The sequence below is a fragment of the Rhinatrema bivittatum genome, chromosome 2 (assembly GCF_901001135.1).
Source record: "Rhinatrema bivittatum chromosome 2, aRhiBiv1.1, whole genome shotgun sequence".
In the NCBI taxonomy this organism is placed as follows: domain Eukaryota; kingdom Metazoa; phylum Chordata; class Amphibia; order Gymnophiona; family Rhinatrematidae; genus Rhinatrema; species Rhinatrema bivittatum.
In genome coordinates, this window is record NC_042616.1 from 717,278,010 (window position 1) to 717,295,009 (window position 17,000).

The 17,000-nt window shown below is 40.4% G+C and overlaps 1 protein-coding gene across 1 annotated transcript in view; it reads left to right on the forward strand.

Moving 5' to 3' along the window:
• The window catches only part of VPS13B (vacuolar protein sorting 13 homolog B), a 2,198,633-nt gene that overhangs the window by 283,657 nt on the left and 1,897,976 nt on the right, over nucleotides 1-17,000 (forward strand). Inside the window, 1 exon segment of the mRNA XM_029587199.1 lies at nucleotides 16,207-16,481. Coding sequence (XP_029443059.1) covers nucleotides 16,207-16,481 — 275 coding nt within the window.

Consider the following 17,000-nt stretch of genomic DNA (forward strand, 5'->3'; position numbering starts at 1 on the left):
AGTCTCACAAGGTCTTCCTGCAATTTATCACAATCTGCTTGTGATTTAACCACTCTGAACAATTTTGTGTCATCTGCAAATTTGATTATCTCACTCGTCGTATTTCTTTCCAGATCATTTATAAATATATTGAAAAGTAAGGGTCCCAATACAGATCCCTGAGGCACTCCACTGTCCACTCTCTTCCACTGAGAAAATTGTCCATTTAATCCTACTCTCAATGGTTGTTTGCTATAGTCAGGGGCGGTTCTATAATGAGGCAGGGTGAGGCGGCTGCATTGGACACTAGAATTTTGAGGCGGCAAAAAATGCCTCTCTCAGAATGCCACTATGGCATCTGCCTCACACTGCCTGGCCCTGCCGCGGCTGCTGAAGAGAGGAGTGATGGTGCAGGCTGCCGCCGGAGGGCCAGGCTGGCGGCAGCTTAAGAGAGAAGTGATGCTGTGGGAGTGATGTGGGCTGCTGCCGGAAGAGAGGAGTGATGCTGTGGGCCGCCGCCGGCTGAAGAGAGGAGTGACGCTGTGGGATGCTGTGGGCCACCGCCGGCTGAAGAGAGGAGTGACGCTGCGGGCCGCCGCCGGCTGAAGAGAGGAGTGACACTGTGGGATGCTGCGGGCCGCCGCCGGCTGAAGAGAGAGTGACGCTGCGGGCCTCCGCCGAATGATGAGAAGAGCGATGCGGTGGGCCACTGCCGGAGGCCAGGCTGGCAGTGGCTGAAGGAGTGAGGCTGCAAACCGCTGCCGGGGGGGCAAGCCGGTGGCAGCTGAAGAGAGGAGTGACACTGCAGAGGCCAATCTTACTGGGCTGAAGAATGAGAAGAGGCTCCACATGAGAGAGGAAACTTGCTTGTGTGTGTGTGACCGCTAGCTTTGGGGGCGGGGATGCAGCTTGTGAGTGTGTATGAGAGGGTGTATCATATATATGGAAGAGGAAGAGAAGTGAATGATTGGATACGTGTATATGCATGTATGGGTGTGTGAGGAAAATGGATGTCGCGGGGGGGGGGCAGGGGAGCCATCTCATCCCTCGCCTCAGGCAGCAGTTTGCCTTGAGCCGCCCATGGCTATAGTTACCAGTCTTACTGCAGCACTGGGCCATAGTCTTGAATTAGAAGCATAAACAAATGACAGAAAAATGTTCCTTTAAATTTGTGGATATCCTCCATTCGTTTTGGGGATCCATAAATGAAACAAAAATGGTCTCATTTATTGCATTTCACCATCCATTTCAAACAACTGCATATCCCTACTGCCATCCCACTATCACTTGGTGTGGCTCATGCTTGTCCTGGGCCCTCTTCTTTGCTTTTTTTCTTCTCTTCTCTCTGTGTACTAATTCCCTTGGTGGTGTTATCTCCTCTCAGGGCTTTCAATTCCATGCTTATGCTGATGAGTCTCAGATTTATTTTTCTACACTGTTTCATCAGGAATCCAGTTCCAAATCTCATCTTGCCTGTCTAACAATTTTGTTTTAATTTAGCATGGCCAAGATAGAGCTCTATATCTTTCTTCCCAAGCCCACTTCTCCTCTGCCTCCTTTATTTATTTGTATAGATAACATTATAATCCTCCCAGTCCTTTCAGTCCTGTTTCTTTTTCTGTACATATCCAAAACACTACTAAATTGTCATTTCTTTATAACATCACCAAAATCTGTCCCTTTCCTTCTGAATACACTACCAGAACCCTTATCAATTTTCTTCTCACCTCCTGCTTAGACTACTGCAATCTGCTCCTCTCAGATCTCCCATTAAACCATCTTTCTCCATTATAGTTTATCCACAATTCAGTTGTGTGACTTATCGTCACAAATGTTTCTACACCAATATAACTCCTCTTCTAAATTCAATGCATGGGCTTCTTATCTGTTTTCATATAAAGTTCAAGTTCATCTTACTCATCTGTAAGAGTTTCCCTCTGTAGGTCGTCAATACTTCTGCTCTTATTTCTCCCTAATCCTCTCCTTGTGAACTATGCTGATCAGGCAAATCACTCTTCTGTACCCTTCTCTAACACCTACACCATATGCTTCTAATAGGCTACCTAAATTGGTTCGTTATGCTCCCTACCTTGTCTTATTTAAATCCAGTCTAAAAGTGCACCATTTGAAGGCTGCTTTAAAATCTTAATCTCTAATTATCCCATTTATAGCCTTAATTATTTTAACCATTTTCTTAGAAAATGAAATTCTCAAAATCTGTTTTGTCCTCTCTTTGTCTTCATTAGGTTGTCAGCTCTTCGGAATAGGAGATGTCGCTTATATGATTTTGTACAGCACAATACATGTCAAATAGCATTATAAAAGTGATTAGGAGTAATAAAAGTTGCTAAGGTACCTGTATGGCAGTTGTGATTGGATTGTTGAAAAATTATTTTATGTAAACTGGAAAATGTTTTTTTTTTTTTTTTTTAAATGGATTATTTTTTTAAATGTATTTCTCCTATTGGCTTGCCTTGTAAATTAAGTGCTTGAAATTGTGCCTTATTATTTGATTAGATGTTATTGAATTTGGATATGAACTCCTTAAAGCAAAGGCAAGGATTTTTTTAGTGCATGAAACTGCATTACATTACATCTTACACGTACAGACATGTACAATTAAAAGAATATAAAGGTGTACTCCATGGAGTACACACATTTTTCAAAGATGGTGTCTAACTTTAGCATATACCAGGAATGAAAAGCACTCACCATGTACACTTGCCACCATCCCACCCCCTCGATAATTTTTATAGATGGGAGTGACAGGAATACATGATGAATACAGTTCTTCCCTTTGTAAATGCGTGCTCTTGTGATTCCCTCTGTCTCTTTCCCTACCCTATTCTAGTGTCATCCTGCCCCTTCCTCCATTATCATCTCTTCTGCCTCACTCCTCTCTCTCACTCCTCTCCTCTCCCCTTCCATGTCACTCTCTCACTCTTCTGTCTTTTCTCCAAGTGCTGCCAATCTAAAATTACATTCACCCTGAACTCATTTTGCTGTACTTCCTGCGCTTCTAGTCTGGTAGGGACTGAAGACCTGCCCGCCTGCTGCCAAGATAGCAACTGTCTTCAGCCCCCATGAGCGCATTGGGAGGTGGTATAAATGGTACAGCAGCAAGTCTTCGGCTCCTGTGGCAGTATAAAGAGGAAAGGGACAGTGTTTATCTTCAGCTGATGGATCCTGGGGTACCCTGCATGCCTCACCGCTCCAGCTGCCTTCTACTCCCTTTGTTTTTTGGCTGACAGGGCCTAGGGAATCCTGCCAGTCAACTCTTCCCTTTTTTTATTCAGCTGGTAGAGCCCTACCAGCTGTGCTACTCTGGCAACTGGCTTTTCATTTTATTCTTTCGTTGGTTGGGCCTGGGGAATCTTGCTAGGAACACTGCTGCAGCTGCTGGCTTCTCCTGTGTTGATTTTCATCTGTCCTGTATAGAAACTCTCTTATATAATTAAACATATAGACACATTGTCAGGTGCATAATTAATTCCTGCAGTAATTACTTCAAACAGCACATAAAAGAACAATTGCAGAACTATTTCTGGTATACTAAATCAGTCCCCTGTTTTATCCTTTCCCATTTCATTTTCATTTTATGAATTCAAAGTTCTTTTCTGTTTTTTGGCACCATTTAACATGGAAGCACTCTAGATTTAACTTATAAAGTGATCCATGAAAGGCTGAATTTGGAGAGATAGAATGGGTTTCAGCTGGGGTGAATCTTGATGTAGTTTCCCCCTTCTCTGAAGTAAAAGTTAGTGTAAGCTTTCCTGCATTAGAATCTTTCCAGGGAATTCCCGGTTTAGACGTGTGTGTGATGGATCAGTGGTGAAAGGGAGTTCTAATTCCTCCCTTTAAAGTTTTCCATTGCCTACAAGGCATCTGTTTGCCAGGCTCTTTGGAATCCAGAAAATTGCCGTTGATTAATGTAGATGTAACTCCTGACAAAGGAATCAAACAGTCTCTAAATTCTACTGTATTCCAAATGCTTCAGTCCTGGCTCCTTGACTCAGCACACATGGTTAGCTTTATTGGTTTTCATATGTAATCTTATATAGTTCTTTACCACTGATTTGATATTTAGCAACAAAGATCCCTTTCTGTACTATGCAAATATTGTCTACGATCAGTCGAAATTAATGATGCTGCAGGGATTGTTTGTGGGTCTTCACTGCTAAAACCTGAGCTATGGGGTCAGCCCCTGCTTCTCAAACATAGAAATAGAAATATCATGATAGAAAAAGACCATATGGTCTATCTAGTTTGTCCATCCTTACTTCTGCCCAACATTTTAATTCTTATCACTCCCTCAGAGATCCCCTACACTTGTCCCATAAATTCATATAAAGTTCTTGTCTCAATCACCTCTTCAGGAAGGCTGTTCCATACATTCATCACGCTTTCTGTAAAGAAATATTTCCTTAGATTACTCTTCTGTCTACCCACTTTCATGCTCATCTCATGACCCTTGTGCATTGATATCTCTGAGATATTTAAATGTCTCTGTCACATCTCTTCTTTCTCACCTTTCCTTTATGGTATATATGTTTAGTCTGCCCCCTTATAATTTGCAATGAAGATCACTGATCATTTTTGTAGACACTCTGGTGGACCGCCTTGTAGGGCATACAGGGTGCAAATAACCTCACGTGTATCTAAATTGTGTAAATAATCTTAAACCTAGTTCATTTAAGTGGTTAGAATTAAGTCACACACTTTTGGGGTAGACTGTAGGTATTTATTACATAATTAAAAGTGATTTAGTATTTAGCAGCAAAAGGAACTTTGTTGTATTCTTATTTAAGTACTTGCAGAATACCCCAAGCTTTCTTAATATCAAATTTCACTTTAATAATTCATTACCTCTAAATACCCATGTGTAAAAATAGTAACCAGCTGGTCTTGTGTTCGTATATGTCCAGTCTTTCTTTTTGCATCAATCCTGGCTGTTCGCTCCAAGGTTCTGGTCAGTATCTGGTCTCTGCACTAGCATAACCAACTTTATTTCTATCAGTAGTCAGCAGGTTCACTATAGTCCACAGTCAAGGGGAACAGGTTATAGACAGTGTTGCCACATGCTAGAGACAGGTTGGGAGATAGGAATGCAGGCAAAGTGCAGGTAGGAACTTCAGTAAGGTTGCAAGCAGGGAAAAACACAAGATAGCTTTATTTGGAAAAGCAAAAGCTAAAAGCTTAAGCTGAAAACCAGAAGCTTGAAGCTAATGAAAACCTTCTTCTTTATCTAGAGCCATCTTTTAAGAGCTCTTCTGACTCTTATCAGAGCTCCATACAAATGCATAGGATACAGAAGTAGACATTATGATTGGATATTTCCACAATCCTTTGGACATAGTATTGGTGGGCATCAAAAAGTTGTTTTCTATCCGAGCTGGCATATTCATGCAGATTTTAGGTAGATGATAACATCTTGGATACCACCTGGTTAGCTGGGGTGAGTCTTTTAATTAAATACAAGTTGGTTAAGTCAGTATCCAGTAGTACTAGCCAATTAAGAAAATGATCAGTTTATCCAGCAATTGCAGGTAGTCTTCTCAGGGCAACTTGACCTGTACTTACAAATTACAAGAGTTATCACATGGCGCTGGCTTCCATTTTGTGTGGCTTGGGCCTACATTCAGTTTTGTTTGTTTTTGCCCACAAATCCTTATTCAGGGTGATAGGCTAGTCCCTACAGACTCCATCCTGAATATATTCTTTTGAAGGTGTGGTCTCCTGAAATGTCACAGGATTCCAAATGAAGTTTCACCAGGGACTTATACAGGGGCAATATCACCTTCTCTTTTTAGCAGACTGTTCCTTTCCCTATGCACCCAAATATCGTTCTGGCTTTTGTCATTGCTTTATCCATTGGTTTGGCCACTTTAAGGTCACTGGATATGATCACACTCTTTCCTACTCTTGTTTCACTAAAGAAGACCCTGGAGAACGACCCTTGCTGGTAAAGACAAGATAGTAAATGGGGATGGGGTAGATGAAACTTTGTTTATGGGACAGAATGTATGGGAAGGGCTAGGCAAAGTGAAAGTGATCAAAGCCATAGGGCTGGATGAGATACATCCCAGGATACAGAGGGAGCTCAGAAATGTGCTGGCAGGACCGCTGAAGGACCTTTTCAATAGATCCCTGGAAACGGGAATGGTGTCATGGGATTGGAGAAGAGCAGTGGTGGTCCTGCCTCACAAGAGTAGTAGCTGAGAGGAGGCTGTAAACTACAGGCTGGTTAGTCCTCACACTGGTGGGAAAATTAATGGAGATGCTGCTGAAGGAAAAGATAATGAACTATCTACAATCTGGTGGGTTGCTGGACCCGAGGCAGCATGGATTTATCAGATGAAGGTCCTGTCAGACGAATAAGAATTTTTTTTTTTTTTTTGATTGAGTGACTACGAATTGGATCAAGGAAGAGTACTCGATGTGATTTACTTAGATTTCAGCAAAGCATATGATATGGTCCCGCATAGGAGGCTTGTGAATAAAATCAGAAGCTTGGGAGTGAGCGCCAAGGTGGTGGCATGGATTACAAACTGGTTGACAGATGGGAAACATTGTATAACGGTAAATGGAACCTACTCTGAAGAGAGAGCCATGTTAAGAGTTGTGCCATAGGGATCAGTGTTGGGACTGGCTGTGTTAAGTATCTGTATGAGCGACATTGCAGAAGATATAGAAGGTTAAGTATGTCTGTTTGCAGATGATATTAAAATCTGCAACAGAGTGGACATGCCTGAAGGAGTAGAGAAGAATGAAAGTGATTTTAAGAGATTGATTCTGAGTTGTCTTGAAGAGGCGAGAGAGAAGATTGGCAGCTGGGATTCAATGCAATTAAAGCAAACAAACGTAATTGCAAAATTATTCAGAGATACAAATGAAGAGAGCCTATAAATAATCAAACATTATTATAGGACATTATACCACCCTTTGCAGATTTCGGGACCACATTTAGCAAGACTTCCATTTTTTTCACCACATTAGGGATGGGGGGAAGTATCTCGCTTTTACTTACTAATATGAAAATAGAAAAAATAAAAAACCAACAAAATTATGTGATTTGGACCTATGATTAAAGAGAACCCTAATGCGGTGAAAAAAATGGAAGACTTGCTAAATGTGGTCCCGGTATCCGCAAAGGGTGGTATGATGGTCCTATAATAATGTTTGATTATTTATAGGCTCTCTTCATTTGTACCTCTGAATAATTTTGAAGTTACGTTTGTTTTAATTGCATTGGATTTTGTCTGCAGTTATAGACTATTTGAGCTGGGATTCAATACCAAGAAGCACAGTCATGCATCTGGAATGTGTTAATCCAAAACAGCTGTATGTGATGGGAGCGAAAGACCGATGTGCATGGACCAAGAGAGAGGGATATTGGGTGATAGTGTCAGGGGATTTGAAGATGGCAAAGCAATATGACAAGGCGATAACTAAAGCCAGAATACTGATCTGATAGAGAGAGGAATAACCAGTAAGAAAAAGGAGATAATGTTCTTGTACAGGTCCTTGGTGAGGCCTCACTTGGAGTATTGTGTATTGGAGCATGTACATCAAAAAGAATAGACACAGGATAGAGGTGGTACAGAGAAGGGTGACAAATGGTGTGGAGTCTTTATCAAAATTCATGAGAAGAGGCTGAAGGATCTGAATTTATACACCCTCGAAGAGAGGAAGTGCAGGGAAGATATGATACAGACTTTCAGATAACTAAAATGTTCACTGATATAGACTTCGAACCATACCCATTGGAAAGAAGACAATAGAACTAGGGATCATGAAATGAAACTCCAGGGGGGACAAATCAGAATCAATGTCAGGAAATATTTCTTCATGGAGAGGGTGGTGGAGGCTTGGAATGCCCTTCCGGAAGAGGTGGTAAAGAATAAAAGTCAAAGAATTCAAAGGGGCATGTGATAACTACTGTGGATTTCTGAAAGCTAGAGGACAGAAATGAGATAAAAGTGTAGGGAGGTATCTTGCTGGTACGGCGGTTAATACCCTTAGCAGAAGGCATGGAGATTACTATCCTTAATCAATATGCTTTGATTTTAATGCAACTGCAACATTGCTGCCTACTTAGCATATGGGGGAAGAGAGGAATTGGATTCAGAGGACAACCAATGGCCCCGACTTCCATGGTCTGGTATACTGTTATGTGGACATAAGGGAAAAAGCACAGGACTGCTTCTGTGGCCAAGTCCTAAAGGAAATGAAGAAAGCGTGCATGGGGGTAACTTGCTGGTGCGGCAGTTACTACCCTTAATAATCCTTGATTCTTTTGATGCAATTCCAACATTGCTGACTGCTTTACCGGCAGGGGAAAAGGGGAATTGGATTTAGACAGCAAATGAGGGCCCAACTTTTATGATCTGGGGAACTGATAAGCATGGGAGTAACCTGCACAGAGCAGCAGTTACTAGTCTTAACAGAAGGTATGGGATTACTACCCTTAACCAATAATCCTTGATGCTTTTGATGCAACTGCAACATCACTCTCTGCTTTGAAGGAAGGGGGTTGGAGGTGAAAGGAAAGAGGAATTTCAATTCAGAGACAACCAACAGGAGCCATAACCTTTTTACAGTGTGGTATACTGATGCACAGATGTTATGGAAAAACACAGGATTGCTTCTATGGCCAAGTCCTAAGCAAAGCACATCAAGGAGAACTGACTTCATGGGGGTAACCTGCATGGCGAGGAAGATACTATCATAGAAAACTTGCTGGGCAGGCTGGATGGACCATTGGTCCTTTTTATTTATTTATTTATTTATTTATTTATTTATTTACTTTGCTTTTATATACCGACATTCGTTTGTGTACATCACATCGGTTCACATCAAAACAACTGGAATAGTATGACAAGGGGTCGTACTATTTTACATTTTAACTTTTAACATTTTTTAACATTTTGACATTAACTGTGCATAGCACTAAATATACAAAGAACATAACAACTGTGGTTGGGGCTTGATACTAAGGATACTATGTGGCGCGGATTTTAGATGTAAACTTTAAAGAGTGCAGAAAACCTTGTGGGGGGAACATGTAGCGGGAGTAACATTTGGCAGGTATGGCGAAAGAAGAAAAAAGGGAGGATGAGGGAGGGGAGTCTTGAAATTGGATGTCGAATATACAGTGATGGTAAATGAGAGCCTTGGATGCAATGAGTGCGGGGGAAATCATGGTTTGCCAAGGAGCAGGGGGTGAGGGGGGGGGGGGGGTGTTAGGTTGCGTGATGGTAGGCATTGAGGAAAAGCCATGTTTTAAGTTTTTTCTTGAATGAGTGGATGGAGGGTTCCAGTTTGAGATGGGAGGGAAGCTTGTTCCAGAGGGTGGGGCCCAGCTACAGAGAAGGTGCGTTGCCTGGTGGAGGTGAGGTGTGCTTGTTTAGTGTGGGGAATGCTGAGTAGGCCCGTATTTTGAGATCGCAGGTTTTTCTGGCAGTGGTGTGGTTGGGGAAGGTCGTTTGTCCACTTGATTTTTTGGTTGTTGATGGTTTTGTGAAGTATGGTGAGAATTTTGTATTGTGATCTGTGTGATATGGGGAGCCAGTGGAGTTCCTTTAGTAACGGGGTGATGTGTGCGGAGTGGCTGATGTTTGAGAGGGATCTGGCTGCTGCGTTCTGAAGCAGCTGGAGAGGTTTTAAGGTGGAGGCAGGTAGACCAAGGAGAAGGGAGTTACAGTAGTCTAACTTGGATAGTATAAGGGATTGTAGCACTGTGCGGTAGTCATAGTGGTAAAGAAGTGGTTTGAGTTTTTTGAGGACTTGTAGTTTGTAGAAGCCCTCTTTGATTGTGGTGCTTATGTGTTTTTTCATGTTGAGGTCTGAGTCAAGGGTGATGCCGAGATCTCTGACCTCGGTGGTGAGGGAGGTGTGAGGTTGGCTGGATGAGAGGTCATTGCTGGGGTTGGTAGAAGGTTTGGTTGATATGTGTAGTATTTCAGTTTTTTTGTGGTTGAGGGTTAGGGATATCTGCGAGAGGAGGTTCTTTATTTGGGTGGCAAGGGAGTCCCAGAGTGCGATGGTGTTGGTTAGACTTTCTTTGATGGGGAGAAGAATCTGGACACCGTCAGCGTAGATGTAGAATAGGAGGTTCAAGCTGGAGAGGAATTTACAGAGCAGGAGCATATATAAGTTGAACAGGGTTGAAGAAAGGGATGATCCTTGTGGGACTCCGTGGGGGAGTGGGTATTGGTCTGATTCGCAGTTGTTGAAGTGAACTTTGTAGGATCTGTGGGAAAGGTATGATTGAAACCAATTGAGGGTGTTTTCTCTTAGGCCAATCTCCACCAGTCGTGTCATGAGTAAGTCGTGATTTACGATGTCAAAGGCGGCAGAGATGTCCAGTAGGATGAGGAGGTAGGATTGACCAGCGTCGATGCCTCTCAGTGCTGTGTCTGTGAGCGACAAGAGGAGAGTCTCGGTACTTAGGGATTTTCTGAAGCCATGTTGGTTGTGGTACAGGATGTTTTGATTTTCTAGGTGCTCGGATAGTTGGTGGTTCACGTGCTTCTCAATTTTGGATATGAAGGGTAGGTTGGAGATTGGTCTGTAGTTGGAGAGGTCGGAGGGGTTGAGATGTGGTTTTTTGAGGATGGGTTTAATTATGGCACATTTCAGTGCTTCTGGAAAGATGCCTTGTTCAAGTGATGTGTTTGTTTATGTCTACGATGGGCTTGGCAATGATGTTGGGGATGAGTTTGAGTGTCTTGACTGGGATTGTGTCGATGGGGTGTGAAGCTGGGTTGATTTTCTGGATGAACTTCTTTACTTCGGATGACGCGATGGGCTCAAAGTTAGTCCAGGTGGTGGGTATTTCGCTGGATAGGGTTGGTGATTCTTCTTTTGTGTGGAGATTGGGAGAAATGCTATCATTTCTATTTTTCTGTGTTTCACGCATAGGAGAATTTCACCCTTAGACTGTAGTGCTTCCTTGAGTTTTTGTAGACCAAGTGTATAACTTTGCATTTGATAGTATTCAATTTTAGCTGCCAAACTCTAGCTTCACTGGATCCCTCCTTATGTTTTCCACACTTCTTGGGTGTCTATGCTGTTGCAGATTTTCGTATAATCTGCAAAAAGACAAACGTTTTCTGATAGTCCTTCTACAATATCATATATGAAAATGTAGAAAATAACTGGTCCAAGAAATGATCCTTGCAACATACTACTAATGCCACTTTCCTCAGAGTGAGCACCATTTACCACTACCCGTCACCTTCCACTCAGTTTCTAACCCAATTGATCACTTTACAGCCCATACCAAGGGTGTTCAGTTTATTTATGTCATGAATGTGTAATTGTGTCAAAGGCTTTACTGAAATTCAAGTACACTACATATAACATTCTCTAACTCTTTGGACACCCAGTCAAAGAACTTCATCAAAATTGTCTGACAAAACCTACTTCTGATGAAGTCACGTAGCCTTAGATATTGCTGAATTCCAGAAACTGCATTTTAGCAGCGATTCCATTAATTTACTTACTTCAGAGATTAGACTAACTAACCTGTAGCTCCCAGCCTCCTCTTTATATCTACTTATGTGAAGAGGAATCGCATCTGCCTATCTCCAGTCCTCCAGAACTACTCTCAACTCTAAAGAAGCATTGAAAAAGTCAACCAGCAGAAGTTCCAGAACTATTCTAAGATCCCTTTAAAATCCTTTGCTTTTGAGTCCATTGCTTTATCTATTTTATGTTGTGTTAGCTCCTCATGATCACTTTGCTGAAAAATTGTTTGAGGTTTACCTCACATTCAATCTTATTTGTGTCAGTTTTCTGTGGTTCTTTCCCAGCCCTTCCTCAGTGAAAATTGAACAGAAAAATTTGTTCAGCAATTCTTCTTTTTTTCCTCTTCTGCTTCTAAACTTCCTCACCTTCTCCTCAGTCGTACAATGCTGTTTTTTATATTTCTGCTATCATTAACATATCTAAAAAGTCTTATGCTCCCAATTTATCTTATTTGCTATTTTCTTCCATTTGAGTTTTTGCTCTGACTACTTTCCCAGCTTCAATTAGCTTTTCCAGATATTGTTGCCTGCCTCTTTCTGTGATTTCTTGTCATTAGTGAATGCTGAGGAAAAGAAAAGAGTAATAAATATCGCAAACAAAGCAAAATGAAACAAATCGAGTGATACAAACCAGAAAAGTCAAATTCAAATATACTATCCAGAATAAAAATTTTTATTGCAAAAACTACAAACATATAACAATATGAGCTGTGCTGTGAAAATTCAAATGTATTAGAACTGCTGCAACATGTCAAATACTGCATTCCTTCTTGAATGACTTTGGAAATATAGATATTTTGCTGTGATATACTGGTGATATAATAGTGGTATATATGCTACAACTGTGGGTTTTTTTTAAACTGTACCTTTCATGGTTTAAAACTATAAAAGATGACTCTGTCAGAACTGATTTCATTCTGATGTCATATTCCAAGTCACAAGATCCAAGTAGTTGCTACTTTAACCTAAAGATTTCTGATTCCATCTGTAAGTCAAAGGCAATAGTATGCCAGTCGTGCTCAAAAGCTTCAACATGTTCTCTTCTTTAGCAGTACCTAATATGGGTTAATATTTTTTGGGATCATTCTGCATGTGGAAAAGTTTAGTGTAATTTTTTAAATAAATTCAACTTGGCCTTTTAGATTTTACAACAAGGCTGGCTCTGAATGATTTATTTTAAAATGTTATGTGCTGTTCAGATTACCAGACATATGCTATTTTCTTGTGATTCAGATTAAAAATATTTTTGAAAAGTGTTTCGCTGTTGTGCTTTCAATTGGCTAATTTGTGTTCTCTTATTGGTCCCAAGTTGGAGTGGCTGCTACTTCTGTCAACATTTCCTGCATTAATGCTATCATACATACTTCTGTTGAGAAGTTGTTGCTTTTATACTTACATTTTTAATTGTAGTCATATTCTGTTTTGGGGGAATGTTTTTATAAATATTATAGTCTAATAAATTAGTAATTTCTCCAGGAAGTTTGACTACTGTGCCTTGTGTATGAGGCACAAACTCTCTTGAATTTATGTTTGGGCAAACTTATAAGATCATAAGAAATGCCATACTGGGTCAGACCAAGAGTCCATCAATTCCATAGTTTTTCCTTACTAATAAACACCAATGGTGGTTTTCAAACTACATGCAGGGGATTGGCTGAATGCCATGTGGCATTACATAAAGGGCCATTATGTTCTCAGTATAGGACGATATTCTATACAAGCTAGGACAGCATGTTCTGCAAATTTTATTTGATTTGTCCTCTGCATTTGATCTAGTAGGTCATGTAATACTAATAGAAAGATATAAAATGTTGAGATTGGGAAAGAAAGTTCAAGGGTGGCTTATTTGCTTTTTGTCATCTAGAACACCCTTGATTTATGGAGTATCCCAAGGTCTTGACTTTTACCTACCCGTTTAAATATCTTTCTACAATCCTTGGGTCATCAATTGCAGGTATTTGGACTGAGAGCCTATCTATTTAGACAGTGATATCCAGTTGACGATTTTGTGGTACCCACTGTTTGATCTGGGTGAACCCCAGATTCACATAGAAACATAGAAATGACGGCAGAAAAGTAACAATGGTCCATCCAGTCTACCCAGGAACCTTCCCGTGGTAATATCTGCTGCACCGTGCAGGTTACCCCATGTATCAGTCAGTTTTGCTTGATGTGTTTTGCTTATGACTTGGCCATAGAAACAATCCTGAGTTTTTTTCATTAATGTCTGAGCATCAGTACCCCAGACTATTAAAAAAAAAAAAAAAAAGTCATGGCTCATGTTAGTTATCTCTGAATCCAAATTTCTCTTTCCTTTCATCCCTCACCCCCCTACTTCAAAGCAGAGAGTGATGTTGCAGTTGCATCAGAAGAATCAAGACATTGGTTAAGGGGAATAATCTCATGCTTCTGTTAAGGGTAGTAACTGCTGCTCTGTGCTGGTTACCCCCATGCTCATCAGTTCCACAGGCCATAAAAGTTGGCAATTTTATTCAAAATCTTTTGTATTATACTCAAATAGTATTTGAATTATATACAGATAATACACAATTTATCATATTTTATTTATCATTTTAACACACAAAGGCCTGCAATAATTTAGACAAACTGTGAAGCATCACTTTTGTCTTGAAAAGAAACAGTGTGACCATCCATAACTAAAATTAGTAAAAAAAAAAAAAAAAAAAAAAAAAAAATTGTTATAAATTAAATCCAGTTAAATTGAATAAGTAAAAATAGAACACCAGGAAAAAATGCACAAAAAATACTGCAGAAAGATAAGAACATAAGAAATTGCCATGCTGGGTCAGACCAAGGGTCCATCAAGCCCAGCATCCTATTTCCAACAGAGGCCAAACCAGGCCACAAGAACCTGGCAATTACCCAAACACTAAGAAGATCCCATGTTACTGATGCAATTAATAGCAGTGGCTATTCCCTAAGTAAAATTGATTAATAGCCATTAATGGACTTCTCCTCCAAGAACTTATCCAAACCTTTTTTGAACCCAGCTACCCTAACTGCACTAACCACATCCTCTGGCAACAAATTCCAGAGCTTTATTGTGCGTTGAGTGAAAAAGAATTTTCTCCCATTAGTCTTAAATGTGCTACTTGCTAACTTCATGGAATGCCCCCTAGTCCTTCTATAATTCGAAAGTGTAAATAACCGAGTCACATCTACTCGTTCAAGACCTCTCATGATCTTAAAGACCTCTATCATATCCCCCCCTCAGCTGTCTCTTCTCCAAGCTGAACAGCCCTAACCTCTTCAGCCTTTCCTCATAGGGGAATAATTTCTACTTTAAAAACAGCATACATAAGAGGGCCAGTCCTGTGACTCAGGCCATAGTGCTGTATGCTGCAAATCAGGGGATTCCACAGGGATAGTGCTCTCAAACCCAAAGAGGTAGGCAGGGAAGGAAGATGTTACTTTGCTGTAGTTGTTCCTGTAGTAACATAGTAATGACGGCAGAAAAAGACTTCTCTAGCCTGCCCAGCAAGCTTCCCAAGCTAGTAACTGCCTCTCTGTACAGGTTATCCCCATGTTTCTCTTAAGGTTAGTAACTGCCTGTCCATGCAGGTTACCCCTCAAAGCAGGTGTACTTCCAGCCTTTGGATCAGTGAAGGGCCTGTGAGCTACCTGGGTATATCTTCTAGGAAAAGTAAAGGGGTGGCAGAGGCTGCTGAGGAGAGAAAACAGCAGAAAAAATTAAAATATAAAAAGCATTTATATTTTGAAAGAAAAATAATTTAAAAATTATAGACTGTATAAAAGAATAGTAGCAAACAATCTGCACTAAAAGCATTGTGCATACTGCTTTACTCTGGGTAAATCAGCAGTAGCACCTATGAAAGCCTGCACTTTACTGCTCTCTCTAGCCACTAGTTACATTCACCCTACATTCTAGCTCTCAGGTTAGCATTCCAACTCTGCAGACAATCAATCTAAACTACGCACCTTTTACCCTAACCCTAAATTATCTCATTATGCACTTAGATCTTTAGCCAGTTAATCTCTGGCTCCACGAAAGAGCCTATTTATTCGTTTTATTCATTTTATTCGTTTCTTTTATCCCAGTTCCTATGCTCCAAGTTATTTTATCCCTTGTTTAATGTAAAGCTTCTTACATGCCTGTTATTGTTATACTGTAAACCAATGTGATTTATAATTTTCTACATGAATATCGGTATATAAAAGTGTTAAATAAATAAAATAGTTACTAATAGCAATGCTGGAAGTATGCCCCAAGATGGAGAATCTTCTGTATTTAATTTGATAATCCCTTGTTTTGAATTTCATCACCCAACTATGCAACTGACTCTCTTCCAGTGGCGGGAATCTAATGGGATATATGAGAGATTAAATCAGTCAGCAGTATATTCCTAGTGGTACAGTAGGGTAGAAGGGGCAGCATAGTGCTGGCAGACAGTTGAATTGATTGCTTGGCAGGGAGGGAAGAAAAGGCCAGCTGATATATGTATATGCTGCAGCAAAATGCTAATGTGTTACTTATGTAATCTTTCCTATCCACACAATCGTGGGAGACTGTAGATTTAAGGAATTGCTGTGTAAAACTATTTTTGTGTTTGTATGATATTAGACTCAAGAAGCTGTTAAAGTGAATATCCATTCTGATCATGTTTTTATTTGTGAATCTCTGTGAGCTAATTGTGTACTAAAATGTTGTTCCTAGGTACTGAAGACGAAACGGGTAAACCAGTGCCGTATCCTGCATCATATAAAACTCAAGATGTCTATTTGCATCAAGAAGATGACGATCACCAGGGATGGGTATCATGGGCTTGGTCTTTTGTCCCTGCTATAGTGAGTTATGGAGATGAAAATGAAGGAGAAGACTATGCTGATAAAGAGGATGGGACACCACCACGTTGTCAGAAATCCCAGACTTTCAAAGATCCAATCGTTTCCGTAGGATTCTATTGCACAAAAGCAACAGTCACTTTCAAGGTATGTGCACATTAACGTACAGGCAATAAGCTGCATTACTGATCAGAAAAACGATCCATTTTCCCATGTTTTTCGGTTCTTTATGAATGGGGCTAAAGGAGTTTTTATTTGCCACAGTTCAGAAAACCCTGAAGGTCTTGCTCCATAGCGGAAGAGTCGGGTAATCAAGATATTGGTGCTGTTTTAGTTATTCGAGTCAGCTAGCGATGAAACAATGCTAAGACTAATAGTTTGACGAATAGATTTTGACATCAAATCATTTATAGGCTTTAACAATTTAGCAAAAGATATTTTATTAGATCACACTTTTTATTTTGTTACCTTCGAATTGAAAGGATTGCAGTGCTTTCACTTGCAAAGATTTGAACTTATACATTTCCTATCCTAGCTTAATGGAGAACAAGCTGGCAATTTGGTATACCTTATTGGGGCAATTTTCAAAAATCTGCTTTTTTGGTGTACAATCCATGGGTCCTTTTACCTGTGGACTTTGTACCTGTTTTCAAACGTAAAGTTCAT